Source organism: Sarcophilus harrisii, chromosome 3 (genome assembly GCF_902635505.1).
Source record: "Sarcophilus harrisii chromosome 3, mSarHar1.11, whole genome shotgun sequence".
Taxonomy (NCBI): domain Eukaryota; kingdom Metazoa; phylum Chordata; class Mammalia; order Dasyuromorphia; family Dasyuridae; genus Sarcophilus; species Sarcophilus harrisii.
In genome coordinates, this window is record NC_045428.1 from 274575447 (window position 1) to 274598864 (window position 23418).

The window sequence follows — 23418 nt, forward strand, 5'->3', positions numbered from 1 at the left end:
CCTGAAGGTGATTAGTTCTCTAGTTTCAGGATGTTAAGTGGCTCAGTGACCAGGAAAACTCGAAATCAAATCCTGTCTCAGAACTAACTGGGCAAGTTTGCTTTAGTTTCCTCATGTATAAAATGTGGGTAATAACATTGATCTCACATTTGTTGCAAGGTGACATGAGTATGTTCAGTTGTATATGACTATGACCCTGTTGGGGGTTCACCAAATGTTGGAGTATAGGAATGTTGGACCCTGAAAGTATATTAGGGTTACAGGCTGGTGGGATAAGGTGTCTCAGAAGAATTGGTAGGTTTAGCCCTTCTCCAAATCAAGAGGCAAGTATTTTATTATAGCTGACTAAATCCCTATTGGGTTTTTAGCAAGGAAAAGGGGGTACAGGGAAAATAACTTTGGGGATTGGGATTATATCTTTTTTTCTGACTGGATAAAGTAATTGTGGAGTTATGATGATTTTATCAATGCTAAGAATTCAGCTAACGATTCAACCAGAGGCCTCAACCAAGGGCATATAAGAAAAATCCACCTAAAGGTAACAAAAGACCCAATTAAGATCAAAAGGTCAAGATAATCAGTGCTCCTTACTGCTTACTTCAAGGAGTAGCTTAGTCTTTCTTTAGACTTTCTTTAAGTCTATTTGCTGATATCAATGTTATGCCCAATTATCAAAAATCTGAGTTTTTTCTCTTCCACCCTCAACCTTTTTTTGGAGTTTTTTTGGCAAAGATAATGGAGTGATTTACTATTTCCTTTTATGGTTTATTTTATTGATGAGGAAATCGAGACAAATAAAATAGCATTAAGTGACTTGCCCAGGATCACCCAGCTAGTAAGTGTCTGAGGCCAGATTTTAACTCAGGAAAATAGGTTTCCTTACTTCAGGCCTGGCTCTCTGTCCATTGTGCTACCTAGCTGCTATGTACATGTATAGAACTTTGTAAAGTCTTAAAATGCTATATAAATGATATCATCATCATCATCATTCAGAAATCTGCCATCCTTGATCTCTGATTACCCTTTCCTCTTTCTTTTGTTTCTGTCACCATCAGTCATTCATTCAACAAGCATTTAATTAAGAGCCTTTTATGTGTTAGACATATTTCATAAAACACAATGTGCCGCAGTTGGTAGAGAGCTGGCCTGGGAGTCAGGAAGACTTCCCTTCAAGTCTCATCCTTGACAACAGACAGTGTGACCTCAGGAAAATAAATCACCGAACTTCTCAGTGGCGGAGGCAGCTGAGACATAAATTTCAGAATGATTGATGATACCTGTAGATAGAGGGAATTTTATCATTGGAAGTTCCCTGTACCGGTGAAATCACAGGCTTGGTAAAAACAAAAACATAGATATAATGCACTCATACAGAGGCAAAAATGTTCTCAGATCTTAAAAGAATTTATATTCTATTATAACACTTGAATGGTTCCTGTAAATCTTTCCAGGTCTTTCTAAAATCAGACTGTTCATCATTTTTTATAGAACAATAATATTCCATCTCATTCATACACCATAACTTATGCAGCCATTTCCCAACTGATGGACATCCATTCTGTTTCCAGTTCCTTGCCACTACAAAAAGGGCTGCTATAAATATTTTTGTACATATGGGACCTTTTCCCTCTTTTATGATTTCTTCGGGATACAGACCCTGTAATGGTACTGCTGGGTCAAATGGCACAAGAATGGAGCCAAGGTGGCAGAGTAAAGGCAGGAACTTGCCCAACCTCTTTCCCAAACTGTTCTAAATTCCTTTAAATAATGACTGAATAAATTTTAGAGCCCCCAAAGACCTAAAGAAATGGAATAGAACATTTTTCAGCCAAAGGCAATCTAGAAGCTCAGCAGAAAATGTCTATTATTCCAGGGTGGGAATCCAGTATTCAGTTCCAGTCCAGGGTGCCCTAGCCCTAGCCCAGGCCCCATCTCTGAGTCAGTGGCAGTACTGGTGACTTCCAGAGCTCTCAGCCCAGAAACACCAAAGAGGACCTAATGGGTCAACAGAAAAAGGCTGTGGAACCAGAGTGGGACAGTGTTCAGTCCCAGCATGAGCCTGGCCTTGGTTCCAGCTCCAGCCAGACCCCAGCATCACCAAGGCAAGACCTCTGAATCAGCAGCAGTGCTGGAGGCTTCTGGACCTCTCAGCCCAGGACACCAGAGAGGACTCGGAAATTCAGTGGAGAGAAGGGTCTGTGACAATGGAGTGGGAGTCAGGTGTGCAGTCCCAGTGCAGCTCTCCAGTCAACAGCACACAAGATCTTACAGCTACAATGAGGTGGGAGCATATCTAACAGCTCCAGGGCAGAAAAGAGGGCTTGTGATCAGATTCCTAGAAGGATTTTTGAAAACAAACCCCTGAAGTAGGGACAGTGCCCCCTCCACCCTGGAAATAGAGCTCTACTTTTAACAAAGAGTTAAAAACAGAGTGATAGGCTAAGAAAATGAACAGAAAACAAAAAAAAGTTTCTGACCATTGAAAATTATTATGGTGACAAAGAAGATCAAAACACATAGAAGGTGATAACAAAGTCAAAGTTCCTACATCCAAAGCCTCCAAGAAAAGCAAGAATTGGGATCTGGCCATGGAAAGAGCTCAAAAGGGACTTTGAAAATCAAGTAAGAGAGAGGAAAAATTAGAGAAAGAATCGAGAGAGGTACAAAAAGGAAATACAAAAAGCTAATGAGGAAGTTAGGCACAGTTTTATAGCCCTTTGGCCATGGTATCAAATTGAAGAGCTTACAGTTTAATGAGGGAAACAACATTCAGACAAATATATACAAAGCAAACTATATATATAGGATAAATAAATAATAGAGGGAAGGCACTAGAACCGCTGAAAAAAGAGAATAACAAATTCAGGATTAATACATCAGGCTGAGTGAATTAGAAGCGAGGAAAAAAAAGAAGAAACAACCTTATAATTGGTATAGTCCTAGCCTGGATGGTATCTCTATTTCTTAAGAATTTTAATCTTGCTGTAGTTGCCAGGCATAGGTTAGTTAATTAGTCAACTTTGGCATTATTCTTTGTGCCTCAACTCAAATCTCAATCATCGCCCAGTCTTGCAGACTCTACCTTCTCATCATTTCTTGCCTTCATGCCCCTCTTTTTGGCTCACATGACTGCCATCTTTGTTCTCATCACCTCTGGTCTGGATAATTGTAGTAGTCTCCCATATGGTATTCCCTTCTTAAATCTTCCCCTTCCCCCAGTGTACCGCTGCTCTAATCTGTCCACTACACAGCCTCAGTAATTTCCCTTAATTTCATGTCTGATCATGTGATTTGCTTAAAGTGTCTGAGGTAGGATTTGAATTTGACTTTTCCTGACTTTTCCCAGTGCTCTTCCTAGTGCATTACCTAACTGCTCCTAACAACCTCAGTGGTTCTTTATTGCTTCTAGAATCCATATAAACTCCTCTATTTAAATTTCTTCCCAACCTCAATCTTTCCTATTTTTACAATCTTCTTAAATATTACTCTTCCACTTCCACTTTGTAAGCTAGCCATACTGGTTAAAACACCACATGATATTGTCTTCCATCTCTTGACTTTGGTTGTTCCTCATATTTCTCCCTATACCCCCATCTCTCAGAATCCCTTATTTACTTTAAAAAGCCACTCAAAGTACCATTTTGTACATGAAACCTTTCCTGATCTTCCCTGTGACTAGCACATGCTCTCCTCAGAGTATCTCATATTCATTTTGAATGTGTTATGGAAATTCTTTGGTATGTGCTGTTTCCTCCCATTAGAACCAAACTCCTTGAAGACAGGAATTGCTTGATTTTTGTCTTTACATCTTCAGGGCTTAGCATAATGTCTTGTTCAAGGTAGATGACTAATGAGCACTGATTGAGAGTTGCTTTTTAGCATTATAGGATAATTTATTTAAAAGTGGGAAAGATCTTTGAGACCCTTTGATCCTCAGTTTATAGCTGAGGAAACTGAGACAAGTAATTTGCCTAAAGGTTACACAGACAATAAATATGAAACTCCATATCCAACATTTTTTCCATGGCATTATTCCTTCCTGTTATAGATGTAAACATGTAACAGAAACATAACCATTTATCAGCATCAAATGTGTTCAATTTTTGTACATTACAAATTCTTCCTTCTGTACCTCATGAAGCAGCCTAGAGTAAGGAAGAACTATTCTTTTCAATGAATGATGTGGGCATGAACATGGTGGGTACTTGTCTTTTTCTGTGTATTATTGTGAATATTCTTTTTCAGACATGAAATGTGGGCAATTCTGCCCCACTGCAGGAAACATGGCAGTGACGCGTGGTTGTGGCAGAAAGTTGGGGAGAATCATGGTAGAAGTGAGATAATTTAGAAACAGCTTGCCTTCCTCATCCTTGGTTATTTTTCTTCACTGAACATTATAACTTTCCTGAGTCAGGGAATTATTAGATTATTTAATCAACCATTTAAACATACATATTCCCTTGAACCCTCAACAAAACCTTTTAAAGTTATACTGAAGTACATGACGTGTAAGCAGTCCATAATTTTACATTATAAAATAAGAAAATGTGGGAGGGTAGAGTGACAGAAACCAAAATAAGTTTTTTTTTTTTTTTCATTGTACTTGAAGATACAGGAGGAGCTGGAACCTTTTCTATTTTTCATCTCACAAATGGAGATGTAGAAAGCAGGAAGCTGTGGTGAGGGTAAAAAAGAATATGTTTGTGGACTTTTTTTCGGTTATACTTGACTGTGTGTGAAAGAGTAGTACCTCTCTGCCTGCTTATAGACACAAATGAGTACAAATGCATTTTCATTAAAAATCAGTGTATGTTTTTAAAGTAAATCTATACTTTGATAACTAAAATACAACTGAAATTTAATATTAATATTCTTGAGAATCACATTTGCTAGCTTGATTTTATTGCTTGCTGCTGCTTTTTGGAGAGGATGGGGTGAGTTGGGTAGCTCATTTGCATATCTTAGTGCCACATTCAAAGAAGGAAAGTTTGAGTCTGAGCTTTTTAAAGTACAGTTCAGTGGAGAAGTGGTTCACCATTTTGCATATTTGTGAGACTACTTATGGTAAGAATTGTTACCTTTCCTATTCTACTCTCTATGTGAAATGAGCTTTGCATACTGAAAGCCTATGTACTTTAACACTAAGATAGACTAGATTTTGTAATGAATGCAGAAACAAAAACAGAGTTAGTTTGCTGTTCTCTCAGAATGTTTCTTCTTACTGCCTTTTAAATTACCACTTGCTTTTGTCCTGAAAAATTATTATCTTGTGGAGACAGTAATTTTGTGAATTGATTCTTTAGGAAATTGATATTTTTAAACAAGTAAAAGGAATTTTTAAAAGGAGTTCAGAATGATTTTGGCCACAAAATTTTGCCTTGAATTTAATGTATACTTATAATTGTGTAGCTACCTATGGCACCCTTGCAAATATGAACTTCCTCAAAACTTCTATAATATGTCTCTTTAGGTACTAAATGATTTGGGAGTATGCATTTTTTAAATATGTAAAAAATAAAATTTCTTTTAAAAAAAGTTTTAATTAATAAAATTCCTTGGAAAGTCAAGGTTTTACTTCAGATAGAGTACACTTAACAGAAAAACAAATTATTGTAGAGGCCAGGGAATGAATCTCTATTTAGTTTCAGTTTGGGAAAATGATTTCTGCTTACTATATATTCCTATTGGTTATAAATACATATATAGTACTTATCTGATTTTGTTTAAATGTGAATAAGTCTATGGTTATTTTTCACTCTCTTCTATTTTTCCTTTTTTGATATACCTTGGGAAACCTTAGTATATAAAACCATCTGTACTTTTTGATAGATAGTGAGTTGTTTTTTTTTTATGTGGAGGGGAAATAAGTGTTCCTAACCCACCCATACTTGTAAATACAATTGCCACTCATGGGTCCATTACCACAATCAATCAACTCAGCAGATTTATTTAACCTGCTCTGTTTCTGAGCTGGGATGGTTTGGCTCTCCTCCTGAGAGCTCATCCCTAATGTTCTGGAATTAGTATGGACCCTCACTGGTTTAGTTTAGAACTCCCAGGCTTAATCCCAGCTATCTTGGACTCTCTGGTAATAGGATTACAGGTATGTGCAAACATGTTTATTCTAGGTATATGACTTTAGGCAAATGCCCTAATTTTCATGAATTTCAGTTTCCTCATCTATAAAGTGGTAATAATATTTGTGCTAGTTATCTCTTGCAAAGGTCAAATGAAACATTGTATATAAAGTGCTATTATTACTTTTAAATACATTTTCTTTGTCTTAAAATATGTTTGTCAATAGATGTGTCTGAAATATCAGTACTAAGAAATTTTAACTATAGTTATTTTTATAGCATTATTTATAATGAAGGAAAAATGCATTCTTAGTTTCAATACAAGAAGCTAGGAGTAATAGGACATTTTGATTGTAGGTGGCAGGAGTTGAATTAGGATTACATTAGAAACTCCTGGCCCAGTGCCTATATCCCCCTACCCCTACATCTGCTTAAACTTAGTATAGAGTGAAAAGCATTGGAGTGAGAATCAGGACATCCAGCTTAGAAACATAGCCCTGCTTAAGTAGAAGCTGACTGACTTGAAATCCCTAATGGGGATTGTAGAAGAGTTTGTATTTGATCCTAGTAGTTATGGAAAGCTTCTTGAGATAGAGAGTAAATTAATATTTTTAAACCACAAGTTTGGCTGTGTTGTTCCCTAGCTCAAGAAACTTCCCATTATTGCAATGGAATGGAGAAGAAGAGAGACTGGATACAGGGAGACTAATTATTGAATCAGTAAATAAATATTAATTTTCCATTATGTGCCAGGCACTACATTAAGCATTGGTGATACAAAGAAAGCTTTCTAGGGACAAACAACTATGTATAAACAAGAGGTAGATAGAATACATCGATAGGCTATTGCAGTATTGTGGCAAGAGGAAATGATGTCCTGAACTAGGATGATAGTGGTTTTAGTAGAGAAAGGGACAGATGTGAGAAATGTGGAGGACCAAGACTAAATAACTGATTAGTTTTTTTTTTTTAAATTATCCTGTTGGTCATTTCTTACAGAACAGTAATATTCCATACTTTTCATATACCACAATTTAGTCAACCATTCTCCAACTGATGGACATCCATTCAATAACTGATTAGTTTTGGGATTGAGTGAAAGTGAAGAGCCCAGCGTGATTTTTAGGTCGTAATTCTGTGAGATTTGAAGGAGCTAAGAAGGTTAGGAGGTTAGGCGAACTACAGGAGAGGAAAACTAGAATAAATTTTGTTTTGGATAGGTAGAATTTGTTGTGCCTATGGGAAATACATAAGGGAGAATACAAATGGCGGGTAGCCATTTCAGTTCTCTGAGTCCCACTTAGCTATAAAAGAAGGGGTTAGGATGCATGGGACCCAAGGTCATTTGCAGCTTGAAAAATTTTAGGGCTCTATAAGCTTAATAATTTGGGGAATTGGGGAACAAATGATGGTTGCCCTAATGGCATTTGGGCAGTGACTCAGACACGATTGTTCAATTGTTTTCCTTGGCAAAGATATTGGAATGATTTGCCATCTTCTTCAGATCATTTTACAGATGAGGAAACTGCGAGTTTCTTCAAATATTCTTAAGTGAATTGCCCAGTATCACATAGATAGTGAAGCCAAATTTGAACTCATGAAGAAGTCTTCTTGAATGTAGGTAGGCTTAGTGATCTATCCACTATGCCATCTAGCTACCCCATAAATGAATTTTTGGCAAGTAGGATAAAAAATTTTTAGAGCTTATAAGGGGCTTTAGAGATCACTTAGAATTGGGGATTCCTTCCTATAGCCTAATAATAACCATGAATATGATTATGATTCCAGAGACAATATAAATATTGTATTCAGATGTATGAATTAATCTAGCTTAGTAGACACTCAATTTTATAAACATTTTGGAACTAGATACCTCTTTAGAATCATGGCAATTGTGAAAGGGATCTTGGAGATTTTTTTTGTTCTTGTTTTATGTATCATGGATGTCATTTTGGTAGTCCAGGGAAGCTTTTTCAAAATAGGTTATTAAAATTAAAATTTAAATTCAATTTAATTAATTAATTTCTATATGATTATATGTAACAAATAATAAATTAATCACAAAATTAATAAATTAATAAAATTAAGTTAAATTTTAAATGAATATAATAAAAATAAAATAATGAAAGAAACTATTAATATTGAAATAATTACTAAAACATTAAAGATTAAAAAAAAGTTTGTAGATCCCAGGTTAAGATCATCCAGTCCAAGATATGACAGCTAACCCAGTGGACTCATGATGAAACATTCTGTCCACCGGGAGACAGAGTGAAGGAACTCAAACTGAAGCTTCCACTTTTCTTTTTTCCTTCTTCTTCCCTCTTTTCTTTCCTTCTTTATTTTTTGGAACATAGTTAATGTGAAAATTTTGCTTGACTCTATATATTTGTAATTTTTTTTTTTTTTTCCTAAATGAGTTGGGGATGGGTGAGAAGTAGAGAACTCAGAACTGAAAATAAAACAGAATAAAAAGAACCTCTAATCTGTTACACTCTCCTCATTTTACAGAAGAGGGAGCCAGACCCTCTAGAATTCAGGGGTCCTCAAACTTTTTAAATAGGGGGCCAGTTCACTGTCCTGAGGGACAGACTGTTGGAGGGCCGGACTGTAGTAAAAACAAAAACTTTGTTTTGTGGGCTTTTAAATAAAGAAACTTCATAGCTCTGGGTGAGGGGGATAAACGTCCTCAGCTGCTGCATCTGGCCCGCAGGCCGTAGTTTGAGGACCCAGCCTTTTTTTTTTTTTTAGTGACAGAGTCAAGCCAAGAACCTAGTCTTCTATATGCAATGGAATTTTATCTGGGAAATCAATGATACCCTTTTCTTTTGTCTTAAAAATATATTGTAGGTGATGAGATAGGAATGGGAAAAATCATTTACCACTATGAACAGATTATCAATTTTATATCTGTAACTTGGGAGTTATAAAATTCAATTGCAAAGCACCTCACAACACCCCTGTGAGATAGTTGCTATTATTATCTGTATTTTATAGAAGAAGAAACTAAAGTGAGAGAAGTTAGATTATTTATTTGTCCAGAGTCACACATGTAGTAACTTTCTGAGGCAGTATTCAAACTCAGATCTTGATTCTAGGTCCAGCAAGCTATCACTGCCAGACAAATTTCTTTCTCCTCATCTTTGGCAGCTAGTGCTTATAAAATGTAAAGTTTCTCCTTTTGGTGAATATTTCTTTAGGAGCCAAGATGTGCAATACTTCCCGTATTTTATGCTATGAAGGAGGATTGTTAGAGAGGATAGATTTATATGCTTGAATCTAATTTTGTGTGTTTTCTCTTCTTTAAATCTCTGGTTCCAATTCTATTTCTTTCCATTGTTGCCTTCCATTGCTAAAGTTGATGGAGGGCAGGGAAAGATATTTTATTTAAATTTTATGTTTTTCTGGAAGTCCATTCCCATGCTGGGCACACATTAGGTAGGCCTTTAACAAATGGTACTTCACTTGAGTTAGAATATACTAAAGAAGAAGCAAGAGAGATGGGGAGGAGTTTTCTCCAGGTTGTATTTTCTTATTGAATGTAAAACTATAATAATGGGCAGAAAAATAATCAACTCAAATCATTTACCCAAAATAAAATTAAAAAGTACCATTTTTGTCTGTAAGAACTCAAGCAACTGTAGGAATCAATTCAATCTTACTCCTCTCAAAACAATGTGTTTCACTCTTAGAAATAGTATAGTAAGGAGAGGCTAGAGTAGGCAAGCTTATTTCCAGTTAGTGTCAGCATCATCTATAATGGATTCACTTAACATTAAAACTGTTGATATTCAGTTACAGGATGTGGGGCAAGTCTGATGACTCAGGAAAACAGATATGACAAATTGCTCATTATTAATCCTAAATTATGATTCATTATTATTAGCTGTTTTTGATATTGGTGACTTAAAATAATGGAATCTTGTGATATCTGTTTCTATTTTATTTGTGTTTTTAAAAGTGCATGAATTATAGATCTGAAAAAAAAAGCTTCATAGGTTTTAGCATCCAACATTAGCAAGACAAAAATCCAAATGAAAATAATGAAAAATGAACACTACATATTTTAAAAATATGACTAGGCTGATGACATTTGAATTCTATTTTCATAGAATGTCTCATGCTATTACACTAATTTGGTAACTTCCTTCCTTCCTTCCTTCCTTCCTTCCTTCCTTCCTTCCTTCCTTCCTTTTTTCACCCTTCCTCCCTTCTTCCTTTCCTCCCTTCCTTCCTTCTTCCCTTTTTTTCCTCCTTTCTACCTTCCTTCCTTCTAACACAGGTTTTGTGATAGTCCTAGATTTGACCTTGGCACTAATTTAGATACTTCAGAGATTTTTGTGTGTTCCTGGAGAAAAAGATAAAGGGAAAAATATTATCATTGTGAATTTTATGTAAGAAATCTGATTGGCAAATGAATTCATTTTAAATGATAGAAACATTTACTTCTATGGCATTGAATAAATGTATGTTAAGACTTTGAAAAAAAATATTATGGTATTTTGGTATTGGTAAATTGTTTCCCAACATGGGGTCAGTTTCAAAAAATACTTTAATGTAGTATTTTAGTGATATTTGCATAGATTCTTTCTTTAGTGACTCATCCTGGTCCTACTCCTTTGTTTCTGTGTGACCTTGGGCAAGATGATCATTCTTTCTGGGCTTTAGTTTTCTTCTCTGTAAAATAAATGGATTGGATAAGATAACATCCCTTTCATCTTTAGATACTATGGTCCCATGAACTTTGACCTGAAGATTTCTCAAGTCATTATGATTCTTTTGATTTTTGCTCCCAAAGACATTTCCCAAATTGTTGTAAGCTCATTGAAAGTAAGGATTCTAACACATAAGCTATTAATATGTGTCAATTGATAGATGGTATCTAGAGAATAAGTCACAGTGGCAAGGCATTAGCAATAGGGAGAATAAAGGTTTTTACATCAAATCAGTCCATTTGAAGGTAGTGGTTACACCAGCAATTCAATGTATAAAGTTGTGAAGTTTACCAGGTTGTGCTGAATTGTGGTACCCTAAGTTCTTCCTCCCTCCTTTTTTTCTTCCTCCCTCCCTCCCCACTCCCCCTCTTTCTCTTTCTTGCTTTCTTCCTTTCTTGTCTTTTTCTTTCTTGTCTTCCTCTTTTTTCAACTAACAGGTTTTCTTTTAGGTGACCTTTTCTGGAGATTATTACTTCCCAATATGGTCAAGAAGTGGAAAATGACTATAATTGGTTACTTAAACCAAAACCCCCAAAGCTTTCAGCCCCCTCCTTTCCTTTTTTTTTTTTAGGCTGTAAAGCTCTAAAAGATTATTCATATGAGTGGTGCTCTTGGAGAGTTTTAACCACATTGTAAGTATTTCAATCCAAAAAACACATGCCAAGTGTATAGTTCATTCAGGCTGATGTATTTTTGCATGGGAGAAAATGCAATGTCTCCAATAACAGGAAATGGCTCTTTCCAAGTTTGCAGCACAGAGTAAACACTATGCTGTGGATGAATTTTGTTGAATAGAAGAGGCATTAAAGGAATATATGACGTCTTTGAGATTTTGTAATATAGTGGAATAAATGATGGATCTTTGGACTAAGAAATATAGCTCATTGATATAGCTCATTCATTGGTTGAAGTATTTCAGATGCCAAAGAGTTAAGGTCATTATCTGGATTTTAATTTTAGTCAGTACTGGTATATAGTGAAGGAGATGGAGGGTTAAGCTGGGTTGGACCTTACTACCTTTTGTGACCACAGGCAAGTCAACCCACCTATATAGGCTTGTTTAGGAGGAGATGATGTCCTTTCTAGGAATAAATTTTTGGATCCAAGGAATTGTTTAGATTTTAAATTTGGTAAACTTTTTTTTAACCTAATTATTTCCTTTAGTTAATATTTTTCCATTATTAGGAGTGGTGGGTAAAATATATTTTTAAAATCTGCCACAGAAATAATAAAACATATGTCATATTTTTCTTTCTTTAGCATTTGTGCTGGAGAAAAATCCTTGTTTTCCCTTATTGTTTTAATAGGCAGCTAGATAATATAGTTACCTTAGTCAGTTACTTGCAAGGTAACTCTGAGCAAGTCATTTAACCTCTCACAGATTCACTTTCTTCATCTGTAAAATGGAAATAATAGCACCTAAATCATAGGATTATTGTGAGGATCAATTGAGATAATATTTGTAAAGTGCTTTGGAAATCTTAAAACACTACATAAGTGGCATTTATTGTTGATTATTATTAATTATGAAATACAATTTGTTTGCACTGTTTTAGTTTAGTTTTTCTGGAATTACAGACAGATTTTCTGAGTTCATAGATTGTATTAAAGAAAGTATATTTTATTTCTGTTTAGTTTTCTAATTCGAAAATAGGTTTGAGATAATAGAATTTAACCTCAATTGAGATAAAGGAGGGGGAAATCCTATTATCTTTCTGTGAGTGAGAAAAATTTAGCCAATAGTTTTCTTGGAATTCCAAGAAGGTGAAGATAATGGAATGAAATGAATGTGTTTTCCAGGACATATATGGGTTTATATAGCATTTGCTAATATGGACTTAATTTCTAAAGTACTTTTTACATTCCTGTGAATTAAGGAGATAAAATCAACCTGAAATATATATTTTATCAATACCAGTAAGACTTGCTGTATTTGCTTATAGGAAGTATTATTCTACTACTAGTTGTATCAAAACTGTCCCCTCACCCTACTGTTTGTTAAATAAATTAATTAAAACCAACACAATAAGCCATGTCTAGGATCTTACAGCTGCTATTTATTAGCCAAAAAGTAGCATGAGTTTTTATTGTCCCTGAGTTTTTATTGAAAATTTTATTGAAAATTCTTGCTCTAAATTCAAACAGTGAGTATGATCGACATTTGCACTTGTGTAAGCCTATACTTTTCCTCTGTGTGCCTCTGAAATGAAGACTTATCAATCCATTCCCTTCAGATTCTAAGTTTAAAGGAAGAGCTTTGGAAGGTCTTACTGTGAAGTAAATATGGAACAAAAGACTCCTGGCACCTAAACAGAACCTTTCTTTTGAAGAGGGCAAGATATTTAGAAATAGCTTCTGGTAACATTCTTGGTAATTATGGAAAGCGCAAGATCTGGACTACACTACTACCCACAAGTGTGATTTTAAGTAAACATCAACCTTTTGCACTTTCATTTTCTCAGCTTTAAAATGGGAGCCTGTTCTAAGTAATCTTTAATTTAGTTTTATTCAAAGATTCTTCTTTAGGAGCGTATTTATATTTATAAAATACCATGTAGACAGTACAATATTTTTTGATAGCATACAACTACATCATCTATCATTTCTTCCACAACCATTGTGATAAGAAGTTGACCACCCTGCCCTCTATTCTTTCTGCTGGCTTTGCAGCAGAGTGCAAACTAGATTATGTTCTATGATGCTGGAAATTAGTTAATCAACAAACATTTATTAAATACCTCCTTTGTGATAGATACTTTGCTAAGTGCCTGGGATACAAAGAGTCAAAAGATGCTTTCTAAAAGCTTAAAATCTAGTTGGAGAGACAGCATGCAAACAAATATATACAAATTAAGCTGTATATAGAATAAATAGGAAACCATTAACAGAAGGAATGCAATTGGGATTAAGAGAGGCTTTCAGTAAAAGATGGAATTTTAGTTGGAGATCAAATGAAACCAGGGAGGTTAGTGGGTGGAACAGAAGAGGAAGAGGATTCCAGGAATGAAGTACATCCAGAAAAAAATGCCAGGAGTGTAGAGATGGAGTATCTCGTTCATTGAACAGCCTCTTCTATCATGCAAAAAAAAAAAAAAGCTTTGAATATGGTCCTGGGAACAGACTGAATCTGTTTTTCAAAGACAAACTTTGCTGATCACTGAGAGATATATCACCATTAGGTTGACCATCTGGTGATGAAACTTTTTTGGCAGCAGCAACTCATGAAACAAGGAAAAATTTAAAATGGTTCTCACTTCTCTGTGGCCACCTTCTGTTTTTCTGCAGTGAAAATGGCAAAATTGGAATAAAGGAAGCAGAAATTTCTGAGTATTCCACAAAATTTAAATCATTAATGAACTTTGATCATCTGTTTTCCAAATATGAAAATCCTTGTCCAATGATCCATGTTATTAGAGGAACTAAATTGTATTAATCTTGTCATTCTTGTCATTTTGACATTAATCTTATCAATTAAATCAGAAGAAGGAAGAAAATAGCAATTAAATAGGATAGTTGAAGGAGTTGGTACCATAGGCTTTATTATATTCCCCAATGATACAAGAAATATTATGTTAGTGGATATTTGGTCATCATGTATTGCAGTCCTAATTATAAGTATTTGCAAGTCTACCTAATAAGTAGCTACAGGTATGCATCAATATTAGTTGCTGAGAATGAAATAGTGAAGGATTTTATAAAGAACTTATTGTAACCCTTCAAATCAAATAAATATATATTCTGATTCTTGGGGACTTCAGAGAAAAGGTGAAAATGGGAAAAATATATGAAAAAATATGATTCAGAAGGAAAAATAAATGAGAGAGGCTAATATATGGTATAAAGAAAGTATAGTAATTACGTATATATATGACCTACCATTTAGTTTTTACCCTGAATTATTTAATTAAGCTATTGTAAAATTTTAAACTGGGAAATGGACAACAAACATTAATTTCAAGAGACTACAATTTCTAGAAGTTAAACTAATTTACACTAATTACCATAAAAAGAATAGCAAAAGAGCCCAGGAAGCACTGAGTCAGCAAATGTTTGACTTGCAAAATAGGGGAAGATGACCACTAAGGGCAACAACAGGTTAGAATACAAATCCATTTGTAAAATTTTATGAGGAAAAATGATAGATGATTATGAGCAGTCTCATCTCATAAAGCAGAGAGTAGCAGTGCAAAAAAATCTCTGAAAGATATCTAACTAAGCAAAGTCATACAAAGGGCATTCAGAGATGAAAACTTAAAGAAGACTGCACCCAGAAGAAAACTGGAAAAGATTTTCAAAATTTGTATAAGTATTTTATCATTAAGAATATAGAACTATTTATTTAGACTGTAATATCACAGTCTCTGAGTTGCTGATAGAAGTAGAGATGGCAACAAAGAGAACAGTCAGTCAATCTTTAAATATCTATTAAGTGCCTACTGTATACCTGTCACTGTACTAAGTGTTAGATATATAAAGAAGGGTAAAGGACAGTTTCTTCTCTTAAGAAGCTCAGAATCTAAAGGCATAGACAGCTTGCAAACAAACAACTATATGCAAACCAATTACATATAGTCCAAATTAGTAATAATCAACAGAGGAAAACACTAGAGTTAAGAGGATTAAGAAAGGCTTTCTATATAAGGTGAGATTTTAGCCAGCAATTGAAGGAAAGCAAGGGAAACAGGAGACAAAGATGAGAGGGAGGACATTCTAGGAATGTGGAACAGCTAGTGAAAATAATCTGGATTTGGAAGGTGGAGTATCTTGCTTAAAGGAAATCAAGATTATTATCGATGGCTTGTAGAGGTTGTGGGGGGAATATAAGGTATAAGATGGTATGGTAAGAAGGGCTTTGAATATCAAACAGAATTTTATAATTGATCTCGGAGGTGATAGTGAGCCATTGGAATTTAAGTGCTTTTGTGTATCTGTGTATGTGGATTTTACCTATTAAAAGAAGAAGAATATTGGGAAGATGTGCAGGGATGGGAGGGATCAAGTGAGAGATTTTTGATGATGAGAGTTAACATGGGTATATTTGTAGAATTTAAGGAAGCAGCCAATAGACAGGGAGAACTTGAAGATAAGTCAAAGAAGGGGGATGATAGAATGTGCAATGTGTGGGGAAAGCAGAATGGAATGGAAAGGCTTCTTCAGGTAGAGGAATTTGTTTTCGCAAGAAATACCTCTTCTTGTAAGACCGCTGTGAGGGAGGAGATAGGTACAGAAGGCATCTGGGTGATATGAGCTGTGAAGAGAAGAGAAAAGAAAGGAAAAAAAAAAAAAAAAGAAGAGAAAGAGTTTTTATCAAATGGCTTCGGTATGTGTGTGTGTGTGTATGTGTGTATGTATGTATGTGTATGTGTCTCTGTGTGTGTAGGAAAGAGGGAGAGAGACAGAGAGTCAGAGACAGAAACAGTAAGAATCAGAGAGAAACACAGAGAAAGACAGAGATAGAGAGAGAGAGACGGAAAGGGAAAGAGGAGGAAAGGAGGGAGGGAGGGAGATGAAGGGAAAGAGGAGAGAGGAAAGACACCCCACTGACCTGATCCAACAGTATGTCTGTAGGGGACCAACAAAACAGGTGAGCAGTGAGTTAGGTTTATTATTGAACAGAAGGGTAGGTTCCTTTTGGGAAATTGCAAAGCACTTTCACCAACCTCTGGATCTTCTTATAAAAACAGAGGTCCCCTTTTCCAATACAGAAATGGTACTAGGGTTGCTGTATGGCAGGGAGGTCTGAGATAACACTCCTGCTGAAGAACCAAAGATGACACACAGGGGGTAATAGAACGGAGTTTGGTACTCATGGACAGTCTGCAACACCTAACTAATGAGGAACTCCAGAGGATGTCATCAGAGAATGATGTGACAGAAGGAAAAGGTGGGCTGGTCCAAGACTTAGATGACAGGTAGGTAGGCAGAGTGCTCCACCAGTGCCCTCTTGAAGTGGAGGAAGGACCTCTGACAAGGTGAACGGTGGACTTTTGGGAGGGCAGAGAAGAGAGACACCCATGAGGAATCAGGTGTGGAGACTGTAACTTGAAAAACTAGAATCAATTACATCACAAATTCATTTGAAAATCCAAGTAGCTATTATTTGGCAGAAAAGTGATATAACAGTTAAGGTCCATAGAAGATTAGATTTCTCTAGGTTTCGAATGGTATTATATTCTAGGCCCATAGTAAATATTAAATAAATATTTGTTCAATTAACTGGAAATGAATATATGCTTTCATGGATAATCTGAAATGTTGGAGTGTTTAATTTTTAATAGACCATAATTTATTTAATATGTCATTAAGTGATTTGAATTAAAAAGGAAAGATCAAATAGTTTCATTAAGCTATTATTGTTGTTCATTTACATGTAATTACTAATTATAATAAATAATGAATGTTTGGAGGGAGAATTCATTCATTGGAGATTTCATATAGTAAGTGTTATATAATTCATTGTATTCTAGGAAACTATTCTCACTACCTTTCCACCCTTATCCTATTTGTCTATGATTTTCGTTTTTTAAAAATAATTCTCAAATTGTTATTGTTGGTGCAAGAAAAATACATTTATCACATGTTTTTTATTTTCATATGCTCTGATTTCAAAATAAGTTTTTGCGTATTTCAGATCTTGAGTCTTTTTTCTGTTTTGTTTTCTTTCTTTTTTATTATTATTATATCTTTTTATTTACCAAACATATGCATGGGTAATTTTTCAACACTGACCCTTGCAAAACCTTCTGTTCCAACTTTTCTCCTCCTTCCCTGCATCCCCTCCCTTAGATAGCAGGTAGTCCAATATATGTTAAATATGTTAAAGTGTATGTTAAATACAATATATGTATACATAGTTATACAGTTAGCTTGCTGCACAAGAAATATCACATCTAGAAAGAAGGTAAAAAAAAAAAAGCCCAAGAAAGAAAACAAAAACGCAAGCATTGTTTTCTCTTTCTTTTGGGATTATAATAGACGGAGACTGAAATTTATGGTGTCTTAGAGCAGTATTACAGCTTTCCCAAGACCCTCCCAGAAATTCTATTTGATATTTAATGAAAGAAGTGACCTTTGTGAAATATTAAATAAGAGGAATTAAGTACACATACTCTTGATTATTAGTATTAGAATTATGAATTTTGAAAGGATCATAACTACACCTCACCAAAAGCTTTATTGGTATAGAAAGTTAATAAGATTTAGGAATGAAAGATATCTTCTAGAAGTGGTCCAAATTTTTCTGATTTTGAATATCTGTTTCTGTCAGGGATGGTTAAAATATTTGAGTCACATAGTTAATTTTTACTATATTTTGTAGAGTTTTTTTTTTTTTTAAAGGAGTTCTGTTCTTGAAAGAAACTTTTTTTAAAATAAATATATAGATGGATTGTTCTCATCATTCTAGTTGTATTAGATATTTTTATGTAAGGCTTACTTTTTTTTCACATTTTCATTCACTTTATTAAGGCATTTGACTCTCTTCAGATTTTCTGAATTGTTTTATGTTTTTTGTGGTTAAGTATGGCTTGAAGTAGATGAAAAACTCAAGGCTATTTGGCCCTGTGGTTTGGTGTCATAGTGGTCTTGTGAAAGGAGCCACAGAGTAAGATTTAGACCACTTGGGTTCTAGCCCTGGTTCTGTCAATAAGTAGTTGTGTGATTGGGATGTTTCCTCAGCTGTAAAGGTAGTCTAATTGCTCTCTCCCAATTTTGGGGGATTTTTGCAGCTAAAATAAGACTTTAGACAGTATTTTGTTGAATTAAAAGGGTGATAGAATTATTTGTGAAAAACTTCAGCATCAGTTAATTAATTTGGCATAGAATAAAATAGAATAAATTCATTGTGTCTTTATTAAAATTAAAGATGAAGGTTCTGCTTTCCCTCCCTCACTCCCGAGTAATCTGTAACCACTCTATCAGAAGTGTTTAAATGAAAAATATCTTTGTATGTATTACTCCCTCTTTATTCTCACTGGCATCTTTCTGATTCATATGCTACTCATCCCCCATCTGAATTATAGACATAGGTCTGTCTCTCTTTCTTCAATCCTTCTCTTGTCAGAGTCTATACTGGACAATGCTGTCAGATTAATCTTCAGAAACCACATTTATCATGCTATTGACCTGCTCAGGAAGTTTCCCACCTTTTACCTGAAAGATCAAGGCCAAATCTACCTTTCCAGCTTGTAGCTATCACTAATTTTTGTCTTAACTCTTTGCTTCAGGTAGATTAATGCTTAACATGCTCGGCTTATTCCTAAATTATTCCCTTTGCCTTCTGTTTTAGTTATCCAATTTGTACCTGATAGCTTGTTCAAGTTTGTTCAAGCTTGACCCACTTCATTGAGGCTTTGATTTGGTCTTTATTAGTTTCCCCATTCAAAGAACTCCCACAGCATTTATTTTATTTTCCCATTTGTTGTAATAGTTAATTTTAGACTACTTGGTATTATTAGAAAGTACATTTATATTTTATACATAGATGTCTTATCTTTTCAACTAGGCACTGGACCTTCAGAGGACAAGTATTTCTTTTGTAGAGAGTTCCTGGGCCACTGAGAGATTAGGTAACTTTTAAAGGGTCATATGGTCACTGTGTCAGAAGCAGAACTTGAGTTCATGTCTCTTTGGCTTAAAAGGCTGGTTGGGCTGGGTCCCTAACTTTACACCCACACACCAACCTTCCTCTCAATAATTTTACATAAGGAACCTGATTTAATTAGATAAATAAAATAATTACTATATTAATTAATTTATAAATAGTGAGTGCTTTTTTAAGCACATGAAAAGTATTATTCTCTAAGTATTTTAAATAGTACTTAAGATTTCCCTGCAATATTATTTATATTATTAAACTTAAAGTTGTGTTTATTGATCCAGCCAGAAAAGTTTAGAAACTTACTGTTAGTGCCTCACTATTTAAATATTTGAAGCATTTTTTTCTTTAAGTAATAATTATACTAATTCACATATATGTGTATACATATACATATATATGCATTGTGCATGTGTGTATATATATGATTTTGGAAGTTGTGAAATGCTTTAAATATGATATATGGAGATGCATATGCATGTAAATATGTACATGTATACATGTGTACATATATGTGTGTATATGTAATTTTGGAAGTTATTAAGAACTTTAAATATTTTATTTCTTTTTATCCTTACAACAACCCTGTGAAGTAGGTACTGTTAATACTTCTCCCTTTCCCTCCCCTCCCATTTCTTCTCCTCTCCAACCATACTAATGTGGGACTGTTTTGAATGACTATATACAGTTGAATTAGACTTTGTTTTTCTTGCTTTCTAAGTTGATGGGGAAGGGAGAGGAAAGAGGGACAGAATTAAAAATCAAATTTAAAAAACATAGGTGCATGCATGCATGTGTGTACTTATTTAAACATACATATTCATATATATATATATATTTCATTTTCCTTATCTTAGAAGAAAAAATTATCTTTAGTATACTTCTCCACTGATTCTTATTGAATTCAAAGCTTTCTTCCTTTGTATTGTCATTTGCACTGGACTTAAAGTAAGAAAGGCAGGTTCATGTTTGTTTATTAATTGGGTGACCTTGGCCAGTCATTTTACCTCTAAATCTCGATTCCTCATTTGTAAAATACTTGTATCTATCTCCCATGTTGGTTGTGAGGTGTACTCCATAAGCTGAGTACTATGTAAATGAGTCAGCTAGGTCAGGTACTTTGGATCTGTGATTTCATCAACATGGATTTTCCATCTACCAGTGGACACTATAGCCGAGCCAGCCCATGTAAACCAGGTGTTTGTTTAATATATTCCATTTGTGTCCCACTCTCACACATGATATTACAGTAGTTGATCTATTTCATATACTAGTAATTAGCACTGGATTTTCTGTGGCACTAATTTTATGTATTTTGTATATTTATGTTTTTTATGATTTTGTTTAAACTTATAAAGCAGAATAATATCAAATCATATGTTCTTAGATTCAACTAGGTATTACCGTGTACATTGGCTGAGTTATCAGTCATATTTAAATACTTTCTCACTTTGTTTAAAACAATTTTTATTAATCTTATTGATTAATCTCTGCTGATTCTCTAGGGTTTTCTAAGTAAACTGTCTTTGTCATCTGCACATAGTTTAATCCTTTATTTAAAATATTCAAAAATAATATTTATTTATTTATTTTAAAAGACTTCAAGACTTGGTCCAATTTTTTGTCTGTCTCCTTAATTTCTTGTTTTGTATGTTATTATTAATATTGTTATTTGGATAATGTAATAATATAGAAGGGCTTATCAGTAGTTTTTGTAAGGATATTGGGATTTTGATTTTGGCAAGCATGTTGAGATGAAGCTGCATTTTTAAATGGAAATGTTTATCATGGATTCAGATTTAAATGTATTTGACATATTTTCTGATGTCCCTAGAAATCTTAGAGTGCTGACTCACTGTCCTGTGGAAATCTTAGAGCTAAGCTGCCTCAGCTAGTGAATTTGATCAGTTTCTTATGATTTTATCTAGAATGACTTAGAGGATCAAGGTCTTGTGGGGGAAAAAATGAGGAAAGCAAGAATGCATGGCTAGCTAACTGACCTGCCTAGCATTAGATAATGTCTGTTCAAGCTTTTTTTCAGTGTTTCCTGGACAGTTGTAGTATAAGTATGGAAAATAGCATTAATGATTTTGAGGTTGGAGAGCTCTTTCCATATGCTTCTATGTTCATGGTGCTGTTTATAGTTTTTTTTGGAGAGAAAATGGAAGCCAGAGTATGTGTGAGCTTTGAGAAATTCAGCTTGTGTTGAACCATGATTTTGGTGGAAGGGTAGGGGAGAAGAGTGGTAAGATGTGTGCTTATGGAACTCAGCTGTTGTTTTTTCCTCTCTGAAATAAAAAAGTTGCTTAAACCCGATTGTTCTTTCTCCTTAGATGAAAAGCAGGAAGATAGGGTGCTAACTGAAGGCTGACCTTCATGTTTTTACCTGTAGTTCAATGTGTTCTGCCATTCTTTCTTCTCTCCATCATCTTTCTTCTAAAAATAAGTGCTTCCCATTTTTATGTCTCTTGTATATTTTCTTTTTTCTTCTCCTCCCTTTCCCCCCATGTATTTCCTTTTCCTTAATGTATGTGAGGTATATCCTCTTCCTATTTTCTTAATTGAAAATGGATCTTAGAGCAACTTGGGATACAGGAAAATCTCTATTGACCTCCTGTCTGAATGACTATCCTCCCCAACTTCCTATTTTCTTAATTGAAAAGGGATGTTAGAGGAACTTGGGATACAGGAAAATCTCTACTGACCAAGATCTTATCTGAATGACTATCCTCCCCAACACATTTATTTTCAACTTTTGTTTTTGTATCCACAGTGCATAATATGGTGCCTTTCACCTAAAGGGTATTTATAATTCAGTAAACATTTATTAAATGCTTACCATGTGCCAAATACCATGCTAAACATTAGAGATACAAAACGAGAAAGAAAGTCATTACCCTCAAGAATATTACAGTCTAATGGGGGAATATGACATACGAAAGAAAGCTGGACAAAGGAGGGCACATTCTTCAGTGGATTTGAATCTCAGCAGAGACGCAGATGCAAAATAGAGCATTTTAAATAGTGCATATTGGATTGACTCATAGAATTTTGTCTTGGAAAAAAGTTGGAAAAAAGAATTTATTCGTTGTCTGACTTCCTCATTCAACAAATGAAGACATTAAAGTCAGAAAAGATGAAAGGACCTGACCAAAGTCACTCCAGTGGCAAGGAACAAATCTGGAACTGGAATTCAGATCCTCTGGCTACAAAAATCCACCGTTCCACATGGATTGAAGAATGGGTCCGAATAAATCCTTAATTATAATTTATAATTTTATAATACAGTAAATTCTGAAAGTCACCTATCGCTTATTTGTGAGCAAATTATTTGCTTTGAGGATTTCTCCCCCTTTTTTTGGTTCTGTGAATTCAGTGTTCTACGTAGTTCCTGGTCTTGGAATTTCCTCTACCATAGAAGTATGCAAGGGTTCTGCAATTTATAGTTTTAGAGCATTGCTGGAGGGAACTTAGAGATTGATTACTCAGAATTTCATGCTAATATCTGTAAGAAAGTAGCTGGAATCCTTGAAATCCCTTTTATTTCTTACACCAAGCTCCCTTTTGAATTTGAAGTCTACTACTGTCAATTTGAAGATCTTTCCTCTGTGTCTGGACTACTTCCTGAGCTGAGTGTAATGTTCTCTACCAACTTGAGAGAGGATTGAGATCAAGAAAGAATCTGAATGGCTATATAAAAGTCTTGAGTGTATGTCATTATGTGTCTCTTCATTTCAAAGTCAAATGTAAATGGGTTTTGCTCATTTTTATTTGCTCATTCAAACATTTCAAATGCCTACTATGTATAAAACATTGTGCTAGATAGTAGAGACAGACCTCACTCTTGAAGAGTTGACAGAGGAAAAATATGTACACAAATAACTAAGAGAGAAGGAATAAGACGAATGAAAAGGAGTGGTCCCGAAAAAGTGCTGTTAGATTTTAAAGGAGGGGGGAATTATTTTGACTTGGAAAGGTCATTTTGAATTTTATAATGCCTTAATCTTATCTCCTTCCTTCTTTTCCTCAT

General features: G+C 34.6%; 1 protein-coding gene across 5 annotated transcripts in view; it reads left to right on the forward strand.

Annotated features, from left to right (window-relative positions):
* Positions 1-23418, forward strand: part of SH3KBP1 (SH3 domain containing kinase binding protein 1) — a 453585-nt gene that overhangs the window by 84836 nt on the left and 345331 nt on the right. Inside the window, exon 1 of one of the 5 annotated variants that reach the window (XM_031959533.1) lies at positions 4840-5064. The exons of the other annotated variants lie outside the window; for them this stretch is intronic. Within the exon in view, the coding sequence (XP_031815393.1) occupies positions 5062-5064 (3 nt within the window). The 5' untranslated portion in view covers positions 4840-5061. Of the gene's footprint in view, positions 1-4839; positions 5065-23418 lie in introns of those variants that run through there. 5 annotated transcript variants of the gene reach the window in all.